Source organism: Vidua macroura, chromosome 7 (genome assembly GCF_024509145.1).
Source record: "Vidua macroura isolate BioBank_ID:100142 chromosome 7, ASM2450914v1, whole genome shotgun sequence".
Lineage (NCBI taxonomy): Eukaryota > Metazoa > Chordata > Aves > Passeriformes > Viduidae > Vidua > Vidua macroura.
Window position 1 is genome coordinate 18203708 of NC_071577.1, and position 17924 is coordinate 18221631.

The window sequence follows — 17924 nt, forward strand, 5'->3', positions numbered from 1 at the left end:
TTTAAATCCATATTCAAAAAGGGCTGGATTAAACAAAAGAGGCCTTTAGCCACATATAGCTGCGTTTACTTATTTCAACCCAAAGTTTTCCTTGGCAGTGGCAGAGTCTTCCCTGAATCAAAAATACCAAAATTTGGTAAATTGCAGATTATCTGCAAATTTTCATTACCATAAAATATTCAGTATATATGATAAAATAAATTATAAAATAATAATATATATTATAAAAGAATTAAAAGAAATTCATTTTCTTAAGAATGTTGCAAAACTCCAAATGTAGTATAGGGCTTTCTTTAACATCCTGTACCTAGAAACCAACAAATAAAAATTCAGGGTTCTTCTGCTGAGTAGGCTCTTTAGAAATATACATGGAAATGGATCCAGCACTGGCAAACAGGTACAATATGAGAAAGCAACCTGTTCCAAAACTCTTGTCCTTTGCCCTATGATTTTTCTTCTTCTGGATATCTTTCTCTACCCAGAATCCATCCTTAACATTTCCAGTATCCATGCTAGTCATTCTCTCTCCTTCAGTGAGTAGAAGCCAGTAGAAGACAGACTGTGTCAGGTTTTGGAGGAATTGACATCATCAAGAAGGAAACTGAAAATATACCAGTGCAGCTGGGTTTGGGTACACACCTGGAGGAAGTTTGGTGTAACAGCAAGTAATAGTTACAAAGATTGGGTGAAAAAGAGAAAACTAGGCCAGATAATTGGTGATGCAGGAACAGCCAGATTCCTTGGACAAGGAAGTATTAGAAGCTGAAAAGGATCTACAGAAGTTACATGCACATCAACTGAATAAAAAAAACATTTATCGGGGACAGATTCACCTCAGCTTTCAGTTTTGCCAGGTGAGTCTTTTTTGCTTTATCAGCAGACTGTGACAACAGTTCTTCTAAGGCTGTTGCTCTACTTGGCCAGAACATAGTCACCTCACATGCAAATCAGAAAAGCTGCTATCCTGCAGTAGGAAATTGAGTAACAAGATTTTTCAGTGCCACCTGGCCACTGCTGCAGTGTGTGCAATCCCTCCTCATTTTTCCTCCTTAACACAGTTAGCTTCTGCATTTTCACTGACAGCCAAATGTCAGGTAGGGTCTGCTTTCCTAGTTGTGAATCTTTGTGCTATGCTGCTGAATTAGTGCTGGAGTCTCTGGCAAACTGGGTTTTTTTATACGTATCACTCTTGAGGTCGACAGGTGAAAAATCCCCTGCAGCTTAGCTATACAGGTTTATTTTATGTTGAAAAATCCCATCTGGGATTTCTTGAAACATTACCTGATTGAACAGAAGTGCTAGTAAGTCCACAGAGGCACAACAGGAAATAGCTGAACCTTAACTGTGCCACAAGAAAAAAACCAAACATATTTAAAAAAAAAGGAATAAAGGCCATATGTAAGATGGAAAAATTCAGGAAGAGAAGATTGAAACAGATAAAGAAAGAGAAAAAGGGACATAAGGAGAACAGGGTCAGAATAGCACTGAGGGACAGGGATGATAGTATGCCTTGATTATTTTTATAAAATACACTTAGCAAACACTTAATTGCTGATAAATTCTTAAATTATTCCTGTATCTGGAATATTGATCCAGAATTTTATTAAGAATTAAAAGTACTTTATAACATCACCTACTTCCAAATTATTTTGGTACTCTCTGTTTCAACTGCAACAAACTTACCATTTGTGAACACTATCTATTATGCAGTTACTAAAGCAAGAAATTTTGAGATTTTATGAAGTACAGGTCCTCTGCTTAGTTTACCCTTTTGTGCCTTGGCATTATGAAATAATTTCCTAGCTTAAAAACAATACACTGGCATGACAGGAGCTTTAGTATGTGAATGCCTCTTCAATAGATTGGCTTCCAGTTTTTTGCATCTCAAAATGTCACATGGGCTTATGTTCAAAGCCTCACACAAGACAGGAGTACAGTACTATATCAGAACTGCTTACTGTTTGACTTCCTAAAATTCCTCTGGTTTCCATAACTAAATTTAAGTCTTGTCTTCTTCTGAGAAGCACAAACCTCTGCAGTGAATAGAACATATTCATTCACAAAAGTCAGAAAGATGCATTCTAACTTCCAACCTACCACTTCTTGATTTTAAATCAAGATTATCATCACAATTTAAGCTCATACTTAGATATTCAGATCCTATATTGATGACAGTCACGGGGAAAAAAATAAAGCCTAGTGGGGGGAGAAGCCCTTTATGAATTCATATTAGATTAAAACAACAGAGGGTATTGGTTAATTAAGTTTCATTGATAAGTAAAGTTGTTATTATAGGGCAACAGCCTGTAAATAACCAGAGAGCTCATGCATGTATTGCAAAGTATTTTTACAAATGTAATAGTGGATGCCAACAAGAAGCTACCATTTTCTGTTTTGGCCTCAGTTTTTGAGTAAGTTGCTTATAACTGCATTGAGTGCTACCTTGGCAGTGCAATGTAATTCCCCAGGTCAATTCCCTATCAAAAAGGGATAAGTCCCTGTGCCTCACTATGGCTGTTTATACCCCCTGTATGCCCAGTCCAAAAAACGAATGAACACATGCCTGATGTCAGTCCTGTAAGTGAGGTTATTCATTCCTTTTCAGTTAAGCACAGGCTGAAGTCATGGTCTGAGCAAAAACTCATTATCCTAAAAATTGTGTAACAAGAACTCTAATCTTTTATCATTATTATTATTTTAGGCAGCTGAGCTGGTCACCAGTGAGTTCTTTGAACAAGGAGACAGAGAAAGATCTGAACTCAAACTCACCCCTTCAGTAAGTTTTTTGTCATTTCTGAAATAGTTACTAATTTGAATAGAGTAAGAAAATATCATTGGGCTCATTCAGAAAAATGAACTGTATTTTGTACATAAAGAGAAACCTTAGAATAAATAAAAGCTCTGTCCAATAAGGGTATGCATTTATAACCACATATAAAATAGCTCTCCAGTCAACACAGTCACTTTTGTCCTTTCACAGTCCTTGAGCCCTTTTATACATTTTCTGTATCTATTCCAAAGGTTATCCTTTCAGTGAATTTTCTAAGCACCAGGTGTTGGGTTTAATACACAGAATTTAACTAAAAACTCACAGCTACCTATGGAAAACAAAATTGTCAGATTTACTTTATGTTGCAGCTGTATATCTGTGTTATTTGAAATGCATTTCTATAAGTATACATGTAAATATACTACTGTGATTGAAGGGATAAAATAGAATTGAGTGGAATAAAATGTCAAACAAGAACTAGTAAAGTTTCATAAAGATTTTCACTGAACAATTAGAAGACAAAGCCTTATCCAGGTTGAATAACTCAAAATGTTGAGCAACCATTATCTGGAGGCAACAGGAGAAGGGTAACAGAAAATATTCTAAAGAATTTAACTGGCAGAAAGAGAGCCAGGCCAGATCCATCACTGTTTTGCTGAGCTGCAAAACCCTATGTGAGAAAATTCTACTCAAAGATATCAGCTTTACATTCCTACAGGAGGTTACTTACCACCTCAACTCCAACAGTGGAGCATTTATTTTACACTACAGAATTATAAACACAAAACACAAGAAGTTTCAAAACTGAATTGAAAATAAACAGTTTCTTTTTCATACCAGGCAAAGCAGTAGAAAGACAGCTGCAAAGATTAATTATGGTTTACAAAGTGTTCTGGTTGTAAGAATTTGACCATAGCTGCAAAGTGCTGGATGGTGTGTCTGTAAGATACTCCAGTGTAATTAAAGCATGACAGTTTTGTTTCCTTCTCAATTCAGGCCATTTTTGATCGGAACAGGAAGCATGAACTACCCAGGCTGCAGCTTGAGTGGATTGATAGCATCTGCATGCCATTGTATGAGGTAATTTTTACTTACTACTCCTGTAGAATCCAGAGGAGATTGTTCTTGTCTCTCTAGGGGAAAAGAGTTTGCAGCCTTGAAGGCTATTTGAACTCTTGTCTTACTTTGACTTTACCAAAAGTCTGAATGCCATGAAGAAATTTTCAGATTCCCTGAATCTGTCTGTAAATTCCTCTCTAAGTTATAAAAGCTTATAGAGCAATTGTTTACTTTATTATGTTTGAGACAAACTGATTCCCATCATGGTGAGGTATGGAGTGATAGAGGGACAGTCTCAGTAGGTGCTGTCAAACATGTCTAAATCTGTGTGATGCAAAAGGAAACTCAAGCCTGAGCCTTTGCACTTTCTTCTGACCCTAAAGGCTTCCCAAACTGCTAAGGGGCACTATAGGCCAAGCCTTTAGGGTCAGTGATGAAACAATTTGTTGTTCAACCTGTGCTGTTTAACTCAAAGTTTACTCTTTTAATGGTGCTTCTGCACAGAATGCCTGGGTGCTTGGCACACAGTGTGTAAATGCCCAAGTACTCCTTCATTAGGGCTAGAGATAACCACAGAATCATTAAGGTTGGAAAAGACCTCTAAGATCATTGAGTCCAACCATTAATCTGGCACTGCCAGGTCCACACTAAACCATATCCCTAAGTAGCACATCGACAGGTTTTTTGAACATTTCCAGGTGCAGTGAATCCACCACTTCTCTGGGCAACCTGTTCCAGTGCTTGACCACCATTTCACAAAGAATTTCTTCCTATCAAAACCATGCTTCTGCCTTTTTGGATTAAACAGCTTCAGGATTCAACTGAAACCACACAGATTGCCTTATGCCAGCAAAGACTGACTGGCCACTGATATCTGAGAAAACAGGAGGATGTTCTCATTCAGCATACTTGGGGAACTGCAACAAGCTCTCCCTGTTCCCACTGCACCCTAAACTGCCTAAGACCTCAAAGCAATGAACGGGTCAGTGATAATACACAGCAATAACAGCTCCCATGTTAACATTAAAATTACCAGCTTATGCCTGAATGTAGCTTCCCTACACACAAGTAAAAATGGATTGGCAGTTCCTTTCATTTTATAGACCAGATATACAACCAATATCATACAATAAGGACACAAGAAGGCCAGTAAGAAGGACAATGTGCCCTCTCCCCTCCATACCTTTTGGCATATGAGGCTGCCACCATAGAAATAATTAAATGAGTACCCAGCAGCAATGGCAATTCCTGTTGTGACATGGAGAGCAGACACTTGTGTAAGCAACAAGCCAGGCCGCTGCTTTGCCAAGAGATCCTGTCCCTTTCTAAGGTCAGTCTTTGTCCTGACGAAATAAACTATAGCTACCGTTTTCAAATAATTAAGGCAAAGCAAGCAGGGAAGAAGAATATACACCTATATTGTTTAAAAGACCAAGAACATTTTGGACAATATGGGGGAAAGATGATGGACACTGATCTTGGACAGACACTCTTTAAAAATAATGTTCCTTTCAATAAAATAGCTCATATTGCACTAGAATGCATATTATACCAGAATTCATTATTTCTAATAGCATCTGTAATCCAAAAATGTACAGTAAAGCAGGAAGAGCTGATAATCAGCTCATCCTCTGCATGAGAAAACTACATCTGAGCACTAAAGCTCTGGTTAGTTAGCTCCATCTTAGCAGGAGATCTCTGGGGAATATATTCACATCTGATTTCCCTGCTTTCCACTGTGTTTGCATCATGCTGTGCAGCCATTAGCCTGCTGCTCAACAACTTCAAAAAGAGACACCATCAAACCTGGAAGTCATAGCAGCACCAGCCTTAGGGGTAAACAGAAAACTTCATGCCATAGTATCACACTGCAGGAGATTCTCTCTTCAGTGTGGAGCCAAGTTTTAATTTTCATATCCAGCTTAATCAAACTTCAATACACATATCCCATCAGCAGAGTATTCAGGCATTGTAAATCCATTGTTTAGGGCTGGCTGAACACTACAACTCTGGCCATATCCTAGATTTTGGGTCGGCACATTTTTACATTCTTTGAAATTCTTGCCATTGTAATACACTGTAGGAAGTGCATGTGGGGAGAGAACAGATTATTTCACTACAAATGCAATATAAAGAGATGCAGTGGCAGCTGATAAATCAGTTAAATATTAGCAGTACTATAGCTCACTACTACTGTACTTAGAAAAACCATGTTTGAAAAAACCGACAAATACTTGACGCTTATTTTCATACCAAAATTACAACATTAAACCATGGAGAACAAAATCAAGGCTTTTCTATTTATTTTTTTCCATGCTAGTGATTAAAAATCCTGAATCCACATGGGATTCTATAGCATCCAGATCCCCAAAGGGAATGCTGTGGGGAATGCACCATTCCCTACCAATACAGTTGCTAGAGCAGGACTTAATGCTGTGCTCTGTGTTATTTCACACACACACACAGCAGAGATCCCAGCAACCACTGAACACTGGCAACTCCCATTAAAGTGAGATCAGCAGAGCTCCCTGAAGTTCTTTGCTCAAAGTAACTCCCAAGAGCAGGCTATTCCTGGCAGTTGAGGATGTCTGAAGTATGCAATACTGAAGGAACTTCAGAGCCCAAACTTCCAGCAGTGGTCTGATACCATCCCAGCACCTCTCACAGTACCAGAAGAAACTGCATCCTCTCTGCAGTCCAAGCTAATGAACTAGGCTACACCAGAGTGCCTATGAGGACTGGTTCATACTTAAAACAATATATAAACTTTGCAGTACATTTTAGTTATGGCTTTTCTAGCCTTATCAGTTTCCTCAGCTCTGAAACCTCCTTTGTGGATATTTGGCTCTATCTGCTCTGCTTTCCGCATTTCCTTAAGATAGCTCAAGACAACTCATTTGGAGGTGCAGCAGTTCTCCCAAGTAAAGGGTAATGAAGTCTCTCTTATTGGGGAACATGGATCACATTCCTCTGCTTACCTGGCTAGGACTGTCCCTGAGTTTGGCCCCTTTTGTGAGAAGGGTTACAAGTGACTAGCAAATCAGCAAGATCTATGCAACTTCCATTAGCAGTCCTGCTTGACTGGCCCTTGGAATGCCCATCCCACCCAGAACAAAGAAGGTCAGTAATACACAAAATGTACTACACCATGAGCTACTGTAAAGACTGAAGGTGGATATAGCTATATATATTAAAAAAATATGTAATTATGCACAGTTTTCCTATATCCAAGTGTCTAAATCAAAAACCTTTGTGCTTGCTCTGTAAACCTGACTCTGCTCCTGGCACAACATAAGCCACGGCTCTGCTCCCTTGCTCTCTCCCCTATCTGCTGCTCAACATAGGAATCAAGTCACCTACAATTTCATATCTTAGTAATCAAATCCATTTCCTTCACACTGTGGATCAAAGGTCTGGGAAGATAAAAGCATCTCAATTTTTTGTTCATTGCATTTTATTACACTTAGGATATTATAATTTTATTATTTACTTTTTTTGTTACTGTAGTGATCCCAGATCAGAGTATTTTTATGTAAGAGTGGAACTTTTGCCTTGAGTAGCAGAACAGCAATCCATTTACACTGAATTTCAGATTTTAGGGGCTTTAGTTACACTTTACTGCATTACACTTTACTGCTCTTCATTCAAAACTGACAGTAAGAAAAGCATTTATCAGTAGAGATGAGAAACAAGTTTATTAGAATAATAATTTCTAAGGAAAAATACACTTTTTTGAAACTATAGAGTATTTCAAACCTACTAATGTAGCTTCAGTATAAAATAATCCCTTGTTTTGTTAGAATATCCTATAAAGAGGAAGTACGTGCAACTAAAGCAGAAAATTTGAAGCATGCCACTGAAAATAAAACACTATGACTTTGCTGACAGCTGTGTTCACACAGAGAAAGTATTCTGTACCTATTTATAACTGTTTGTGTAACAGGAAACAGAATTTTGATCATTAAGACAAATCACCCCTCTGACCCTCCAGTAAAGAGATGCTAAGAGTTTCAACACTAACAGATTTCTCTTCTGGACTCTAATTTGCGTCTACCTAAGACAGGATCAGTCACATATTTTTTCCCAACTCAGATTAGATTTCTCTGTGGGGAGCACACAGAGTGGGAGAGTGAAGATCTTATTCTTTTAAATCATTATATTTCTCACAAACAACATCAAAGCTTCAGCGATTCACATCAAACAAAAGATGCTAACAGAAACCCAGCTCTGTTCAGGGCATTGTTAGGCAGAGACAGTAACGCTATGAATAGCAGGGCCAAAGGCCATGCACTCTGCTTCTGGGCAGATAAATACATAGTCAGGTAGTCAGTGACAATGACAGCAGCTATTTAAATTTAAGGGAGATGTCTTTGTGGAAGATAAAGCAGCTCATGGCTTTTACAACTTATGCGTGCCTGAAATTGCCCTGCTCACCTCTACCTTGGTGCTCCCTTGAACTGCTCCATTTTATTGCTATTTTTAGAGCTATTCAAGATTTTCTTGGGTATTGAGAACTTCAAGCATATAATAGAATCTACAGAATTTCATTTGCATTACTCCAGCCAGGATTCTAGGGGGAACCTGGGAAGTGTAGAAACATTCAGCCTAGCAAGTACTTCAAAATGTTTTGAATGGAATGTGGAGGGACAGACTCCTTTTTTATCACACTGTTTGAAGGACTTAGAAAGAAATATAATCGCTCTGTCTGCAACTCAAGAGCTGATATGCCTGCCTTCCTACAGAAGATAATGTCTGGCCTTGTAATTAAATCTATTTGTTGTCTATGATAAAGTAGTTACAAAAGCATCTATTCTGCTTGTAAACTTTGATTAAATGCACAGGGTGTCATAAATGGTAGAGCCTCTACAAAGCACAGAAAAATACACAGAAATCTTTAACAGTCATGGCTTTCTGTGTTTTAACTTCTGTGGTTCAAGAGCTGACTTTGACACTTGAATTAGAAGTACATACACACACTGTGGTTTTTTTTTTTCCAAAGGTAGATACTCTACTTGAAATTATTAGACAGGAGATTAACCTCTCCTTTGCAGAGAACATTAAAAAAGTGTTCTTCAACAATCATGCTTGCACTGCTATATCCTGATGCAGCCCTTCTTCAGTTACTGTTTCTAGCCCTTTCCCTCTGTCCTTCAATTACAATTTTGCATGATGAAATACTGTATAAGAAATTCAGGGTTTGCACCATTCCTCTGAGAAGCCCTGCCTGTCCAGAATGGACTGGATGGCATGGCTTAGTCCTTAGCCAGGCAAGAGTCACTGGATGCAGCCAACACAATGACTTCTTCCTTCAGTTGTTTTTGTTCTGTCTATACAATTAGAAAAACTTCTAAAAATTTTTAACCAATAAGACTTTATCTGTATGATCATTTTGGAAATGGTTTTCCACCATTCACCCATATTTGGGATTGTTGATACAAAACTCAGGGCACTGCTCTTATATTTTAAGTTAGCAACTAGTCAGGGGGCAGAGAACTCACCAGCTGTTCACTATGCACCTATATAAACAGTCTATGAAACATGTTCGTAAGTTGTCAAGTGTTTTAAAAAAAAGGAGAAAACCAAAAAAACCCAAAAAACACCACACCAAAAAAGAAAAAAAAATCAGGACTAAGCTATTTAGAAAGATCTGTTCAATGGAAGCAATTTGATCAGCACTGTGTGATTCTCATTGAAGCCAGCTTTTCCTTTGTAGCATGTTGAAGGAGGAGGAAGGTAACTTTCAATAGATCCTAAAGAATGCCATAAAGATGCGCACTTTTGGCAGGGTTTATTTCTGACATTTGATTTGGACACAGAGAGTGGGAGATAAAGAATTTATGCTTCCTGAGAGTGCCTGGCTGACAAGGATTAGTAAGGCACATCAGCCTGAGATGCAGTTTGTGATACCAGGGACTGAGGCAGATCAAACAGATGTTGGCAGATCAAATTAGTCTCCCTTCCTGTTGAAATCCAGTGGGTAATATTATCCAAGGAAGAGCAGGTGCAACATATTCTGCTGTGTTTGTAAGAAATTTGCTTCAGAAGAAACTTAATCAGGCCAAATGCCAGTGCTGGGGGGAAGCTGGTAGCTACGGATTATGTTAGGAATAAGGGTTCGGCCCAGAGAAAAGAGATTTTTGGCACAGTAGAAGGATCTCTCTGTAGCCTTGAAGTAGGAACTTTAGTAGGTTCAGCATTTTTTGCTTTGTTTCTTGTCTACTAATGATGAATATAAATGAGGCCACCCAGAATGAATTCTGTAGAACTTGCAGAAAACTCAGATATCCCTGTATTAAACTTTCAGTAATGGAACAAGCATTGCCAAATTATTTTTCTTACCTATTGCCCTTAAGCTGAGAGGCTTTTGTCTGCTACTTTCTTACTAACAGAAAAGGTTAAGAAGAGCTATACAAGAAAGAAAAACCAGGAAAAGAAGAAAGAATTACTTTATTTGCAATTTCCATCAAAATCCGTCACTATTTCACAGTATAATACGGAAAAGCATCATTTTGGTGGTTTCAAAGCAAAGATTTTTTTGTCTGTGACTATTGTGAACATCTTTTTTACAAAAGGTGCAAGGATCCAGATCCTCTTTTTTGGCTTCCTGACAGGAAGTTTTTCATTTTGCCTTTGAAAATTAGAATATTAGTTTTGCTATGATTTTCATAACTTGATGAGATTATTGATGCAACATTGTTGTTACAATCAACAGTTTTAAGAATTTACAAGTTTGTCCAAAATGTTTAGAAGAGGCAACAGAAAGGAGTACTTTTTTTCTTCCTTCAGACAAGAGTACATCAGCTTACTTATGAGTCATCTTATGCTAAAAGAGTCTCAGCTGAAAGGGCAGATCATCAACAAGTGTTTGGGAAAAGACAGAAAAACAAACATTTCTTACTAACTTCAGTGAAGTTAAGCTTCACTAAAGGCTTTCGCCCTAATCAGTGAGAAAAATTGAATCATTCATAATATTATAATTTCTGCTGCTGTTTTACTTAGAATTATCTGCCCAATGTGTTGTGAAGGACATGGCAGTCGTGTATGGAAACATATATAAAGATCTGAGGAAGTAGATTGAAAAGTTGGCAGATAAGGTAGAAGAGACAGCCAATAGAGAGAACTCAAATTGTACAGCAAATCTGAAAGAAGATGAATGGATAATTTAACAGCCATTCAGTTTTCAAGAAAGACAAAGCACAAACTACATTGCATCAGAAAAGGACTAGAAATTATGATGGATGAAACACTTCAAGTAAGTGTTTAACACAACAGAATCACAGTTGCCTGCAGAATTCCCAGCTGAGGGTAAATTCAAAGAATTAAATCGGCATATGAGACTGATATGATTTGAAGAATTTTTCAAAATCCATTTAATACTAAGGCAGAAGACATTGATCAGCTGCTCGGTTAAAATGCTGAAAGGAAAGGGGTTAGAAATATTCTGTCTCTTGCATGGTTTAGATGTAGAATCAAAACTATGAACAGCAGAGCTAAGTAAGAAGTTGTTTATGAAATAATAACTCTTTTGAGCAAACCCTTGATTTCATGAAATTGTAATGAACAACAGATGAATCCTTTGCAACTGTAGAAATACATCAGTCGAGCTACTTCAGTTGGTCCCATTCCTTCAGAATCACTCTCCCTTTGGCAGTGTAACATGTGTGACATTGGTCGGAGCACATTCTGCTATCAGGAGCTCTGTACATACTTTCCTCCCTGAAGTACCCAGCACATTTTTACCAATGGTTAATCTTAATTTATAATCATCCCTCTGTAGTTTACTTCCAAAGGAGTACAGTATTATTCTTGCCAGTGCACCATCACCAGAAAGAAGCTTAACATTAATTCACTGTGGAAGAGCAGAACAATTGTGCATGTGTTAGATCACTTTCTACTCACAACTGGCTTCCATCTACTAACAACTTTTAGAGAGAAGCTAAAAGAAACTCCTGTTTTCTACAAGGGAAATTAGTAATATATTCATTTATTCTAATTACATTTTTAGACATCAGAAAAAAATTCCCTGACAGAAATGAAAAAGTAATCCACTAATGCATTATGTATGTAATGACCTGGACCCTTCCTCATTAAGCTCTAAAAGGAATAAACAAAGTCCCCTTCAACCACAAGGAGATTGCAATAATTTTTTTTTTCATGAACTCAACCCCCTCACAAATACTGTATTTTTTGAAGAACATAATAATTAAATACAGTCTTCAATCAGTAGGGCAAATAATTAATTCATATACACACACAGTCAAAGGTTCATAGAAGTTAATCCCTACATCTTCTCTGTATCACTTTATCTTCTGTATTCTACTATGGAAGTTAGAATTCTAGCAGTGTTTTTGGGTTTAGTATATGAACATATATGCAGAAATACTTTTGGGTTTTCTAAACAACTTCCACAAAGTATTTGTATTATGAAGGCAAAATCTGTGGATGACTGCAGCACAGGTTCCCTTTTATCTGAACTAATCTGAAGTTCAAGGACTTTCAGATAGATGGCTCACCTTTGGCCTATGTATTCTCATGTGAAAGCCACTTCAGCAAAACTCAGGAGTCTAATTCAGCTTTGCTGTAACTGGTCATGACTCTCGACTTCAACAATGCTTCATGTGCTTACACCGAGTCTGAATTTATCCCCATGGCTTCTCGGTCACTGGTCCTCCCTTCCAACTAAGAAACTGCCTACATAATAAAAGTGATTCATTAGAAACCACCAGGTTCCAAAGTAGAGTGAACACTGAGACCTATAACTTTTTTATATGTGCTCAGTCATAAAAATGAATTTATATGGTCTTATTCCATAAACTCACTTTACAAATATTAGCCCCGCAACCATACTTTCATGAGCTGTAATCTTGTCAAAGCTCGTAAGTTAAGCAAGGTCAGAATTGGTCAATATTTGGATGAGAATCTCTGGCAGGGAGGAGGCAAAAAGAAAAGTCATGCTGTGTTTGTAAGTTAGGACATATTATGCTCCTCTTTAAAGAGATTTGGTACTAGTCTTATAATACAACAAAATTTTGTATTTGCTTTAGCACTAAGTTTAGCCTCTGACCACATATGTGCTGCATCTAGGCAGTTTCACTAACATCCTTCCCCAGAGATGAAGGTGATGTAGCAGATGAAGTCTTCTTCCCTCCACACCCCACTTCAACCTAGGAAGTACCATTGGTACCCAGAGGTACAAAAAAATTCCTCCACTGCTTTCCATCACCCTCTCCCTGAAAAGGTTTGTTTCTACTGCTACTGTTTCTGCATTCTCTATGTTTTATCTACCCAAATATACATCTCTATACACAAGGAAAGAAAAGGAAAACCGAACCACTCTACCCTCCTTACCTTCTCCCACAAATAGCTTCCTCTGAGTATCTTATGCTCTTCCCCATTTTGTGCTCTTCCTTCAGGCAGCCCTGCCCCTCTCCCAGGTGCACACAATGTAGTGCTGAAGTGCCGTGAACATTTTCTTGTGCTGAGGAGTTTGTATGTAAGCGGAGCTATACCCTGGGAAAGAATGCTGTGGGCAGAGTAGTACACAGTCCCAAAAGACATCTAAATAATTGAAGGTGCTAAGAAAAAGACTGCTATACAGTAACTTTCTGACAAACAGCTTAGTCACACATCTAAGGTAATACATGGATGCAGAAGGCAACTGCAAACCTCTCTGGCTTTTCCTAATGCTGGAGCAGGCAGTGCCTCCCCCACCCTCTATCACTCTGCAACTAGAACAGCTTTTACAGTAAAGGGGCTAGAATGGGAAAGGTCACCAATCCTGTACCTATTGCTGTGTAGAAGGCCGTGCACTGCAGTGGAAGGACTGCAAGTGGGCAGTGAGGTCCCTGGCCTCAGGAGACAGGAACTCCCCCAGGCAGGGTTCCCTCTCCCCGAGCCCAGCCTCCTGCCAGCTCCCAGCCTGCCCACTGCACCAAGCAGGGACAAGGAACTGCATTTCTGCAGCTACTGAGTTTATGTGGTGGTATCCCATGTCAGACAGCTGGTGAAGACCAAGCCTTTTGCTAGGAAGGCAAGTAATAAATAAGGCATTAAGAACCTAGATACCAAATTAGGCAGACCTTGAGCAAAGCTGTTTGTAAGAGGCATGCATCAAAAATAGTAGCATGGAGAAGCAGTACATCAAGGGGTTCTTATGCAGTTAAACGGAAAGCAAAAACTGCAGCCAGGAGGTGGAAAACCCTGACAAGGCTACAGCCAAATAAACTTAAAGAGCTTTGGGAATAAATTGGTGGTTTAATCCGGATCAGGAACAGGTGCAATGAATGTAATTCAGTAAATGGTCCAGACCCTGCCAGAAGGGAGAGAAATGTATTGCTTTTGAGATAATTTCCCAGAAGCTTCATAAAAGCAAATTGATTACTGGAGTTTAGTAATTAAAACAGGGCCAGATATATAGTAATCAAATGAGTTTTTAATTACATCTCAAGAAGAAATAAAATCCAATTTGTACACTTTTTATCAGAGAAGCCCTACTGAAATGCTTTGGTAGCTGGGAAAAAAAAATAAAAGCTAATTTCCATAGGAATTATAGTAGTCAGTTTAATTAAAAGACTAGATCAGAATGAAAAAGTCCCAAAGTGAAAGGATACTAAATACAGAAGCAGTGGTTCAAACATCAAATCAATGTCTGAATAAAGACATTTTATAGACCAAGTGCAAAATCTGCACTGTCAAGTATCACTAATCTAAATTAATGTGTAAAAAAATTAAGTTTCTTAAAATTACACTATATATTTTGTACGTATTCCATTGAATTAATTGCTGGTGCTATGGTAAAAATTAATATCAAAGACATGGTTTATTCTTTCTTAAATACTCCTTATAATCTATTTCATCAAAGTTAATGTTAGTAGTTAACCATTCTTGTTTACCTGGTAGCCTCTGTTGCATCTGGGTTGTTAGACTCTAATGTCCGCTTAGATCTATATTTCGAAGAAATATATGTGCATTTACTTACAGATTTAAAATATGTTTACAGCTCATAGGATAACAGTGATTACCATAGAACTGTGGGGGTGCTTCCTGAATCTATTCCCAGCCTACCTGGGCTCCTGGTCCCTTCTGTAGTCAATGCAAAGCTAATTGCTGTAAGCACCTTGAGCACTCGCAGTCATCCAGGCACAGTACGTGACAGGGCTGTCTCCTGCCATAAGCCATGGCAGATGCCAAGGCCTGGAGGGACAGGCACAGCAGGAGGTCATGCCCAGACCTGTGCAATTGCTCCCTGGCACTAGGCTGGAAAACATCACAGTCTTGTGGTCAGTCTTGGCAAAAAAGCAAGGTTACAGAAAGGACACAGACATAGTCGAGAGCTGCACAGCCACACTGAGACAGAGTCCGCAGCCCCAGTGAGCTCCATCTTGTCTATGCTGCCTGTAGCTGCTATAGGTCCCTGGGTATAGTATATATATGTATAATGCATATAGTATATATACTATATATGGAGAGAGAGAGAGAGAAAATATAGTATATATGTGTATACATACATACACACACATATATATATATGTATATCTACACACATATATATACATATACATACATACGTACATACATATATATATATATATATATATATATATATACAGGAACAGCCTGTACTGCATATTGTACTTACAGATCCTGGGACTGACCGAATGTGAGTGCAGAACATCTTTGGGCTTAGAGAGGTTTGAAGCATACTGATTTTTAAACAGTGATTTAACCACTGGGCTGTTTACTTATATATATTTCTTATTACTTATTTATTTGACATTTTTTAAATTGAAGGTGTATATTGGAAAAGTACTTCACAAAAACTTTTTGAAGGTACTGGCTGTGCACAGAAAGGATCTGATATGTTGCTGTCAAGGGCTGAGTAGCTCATGTGCTACCTCTAGACACTGAGCTGGCAGTGGTAATGCAGATGCTAATGGTAATGACTGAGCTTTTCAGATACTTTCAGCTGTTTATAATGCATTACTGCCCCTCTATTTTAGACTCTGCCAAATCAGGTTTAAGGAATACACAACAGTCTGAAATAAAGATATACAAATGCAGAGTTGTGAGGCATGGTGATGGGAATGTTAAAAATCCTTATCCATTCTATAAAATGAATGACCATCAGCAGCAAGCAATGCTCTAGAGACTCTCAGAGTCTCTAGCAGCAAGCAATGCTGTCAGAGACTGCAGTGAAACCTGCCTCTTACTCCAGGCCCAAGACTGCAAAGTTATCTGCCCAGTCTGGGCCATATTCTAAGGAAATAATTTTGAAGTAGATTTGATTCAAGTTACAGCTTCTTCCTCATGATGTGATTTTTCATAGGTGCTGAGCATTCATATTTCCTACTGAAGTCAACTGAAATTTCAAGTTTTCAGCATGTCTTAAAATCAGGCCATTAACCCTTAATTATCATATAATAGCTCAATTAAAAAATCTTCCAAGACTTACATCAAGCCAAGCTCCCATGGCTTGCAAGCTAGCTATAAAAAAATCCAGTTCTTTAGTGTTGTCTGGGCTCTGGGGACCATTTAAAGCAGTTGCTGTTAACCTTGCTATTTAAAGCAAAAATTGATCAACTGCAAAGGTACCTGCTTCTCCTGTCCTTTTGTTTTCTTATAATTTTCTGCACTTTTAGAAGAGCAACTTTTGCTGTCTTCTTTGTCCTTTTTGGTTTTTAATCTGGCACCGAGCCTTTCTTTCCAATGACAAATACATAATTTCCATGCTATAGGAGAAAGCATGCTGCCCAGCTCTCAGCAAAAGCCGCTGCTTGCTAACCAGAAAAGCTGCAAAACACTCCTCTGTCCCGAGAGGACACATTGCATGACCACTTGGGAGGCAAGTGGTTAACCCTTTCCTGACATCCAGTGCTGCTGGTTAATTTCTGTCTCTCTTTAATATAGATACAAAACCAAATGAAGCCCTTGTGGTCTTTGCACATAAGCAGGTGATACTAAAGGGGAAGCTAAAATAAACCTGTATCAAAGGTATGCAGGAATTCCATAATTTGGGTGTGTATTCAAAGCCAGATGAAACCAGATTAAAGATGCTTACTGGCCTCTATGACCTTTGGACTGGGTATGTAGAGAAGAGGTGATTTCAGTGCAACCTCAAAGAAAACTCATTTATATTTCTTCAATTTGAGCATACACTAATTGTTTTTCTGCCAGCTTGGGAAAGCACAGTACTGCTGTGGTTTGGTCATCTACAGGAAAAAATAATCTAGCACTAGGGAGATTATTTCAGCTTTGTCCAGCCTGTCATCCAGCCAGTGGACCTTCCTGCTCATAGATGCCATAGCTGGTACTTGGGGATCCCTCAAAAGGACTATTTTTAAGGATTGCAAGAAAGCTAAAGTAGCTGAGCAGCATCTCTGCCATCTTGTGTGCCTTTTTTTACACTTTTGGTGGCTTAAAGCCGTACGTAAAATGAGTCAGATAGATAAAGAGAACTCAATGGGGACAATAAATTTACCTCCACAGGTATTTGCAGATGGGAGTGAGGAGGGTAGGGGCATAGTGCAGATTAAACTCTTTTTTCCCCCTGTTATGCCATGGACTGTCCTTAAAAGGAGTGGATATACTGTCAGTATTATTTCTCTCATCCTCTTTCTAATCTTCTTCCAGTGTCTAGTGAAGCTGAATGTGAAACTGAAGCCTATGCTGGACTCCGTGGCAGTAAATAGAGGTAAATGGGAGGAGCTGCACCAAAAAAGACTTCCTTCTCAGGCGGCATCCTTGTCCTCCTTTTCCTCTAGCTTCACCATGTCTCTCAAAGACATAAATTAAGCCTGCAAATATCAGTGTCACTTTACAATAAGAGCTGTCTGAAAGGTTTTCATAAGCTTGGACCCACCATTTTTTAAGAAAGGCTTTCTCAGACATGCTTAATTGATGGGATATTATCTTGATGGCAGCACAGTTTGCTTTTCCTGGAAGGCTTAGTGGGACTGAACGGAAGCCTGCAGTGGGATTGCGCTGGTATCTGGAGCGACACGGAACACTGAACAGAAGAAGTGTTCATTCAGCTCCACTACATTTCAACTGCTGCTGTAAAAATCTGTAAAGCTGACAACAGACTGAAATATAAGAA

The 17924-nt window shown here is 38.6% G+C and overlaps 1 protein-coding gene across 1 annotated transcript in view; it reads left to right on the plus strand.

Moving 5' to 3' along the window:
• Window positions 1-17924, plus strand: part of PDE11A (phosphodiesterase 11A) — a 106973-nt gene extending 89049 nt beyond the window's left edge. The window contains exons 18-20 of the mRNA XM_053982324.1: window positions 2706-2776; window positions 3767-3850; window positions 17459-17924. Coding sequence (XP_053838299.1) covers window positions 2706-2776; window positions 3767-3850; window positions 17459-17620 — 317 coding nt within the window. The 3' untranslated portion in view covers window positions 17621-17924. The remainder of the gene's footprint in view (window positions 1-2705; window positions 2777-3766; window positions 3851-17458) is intronic.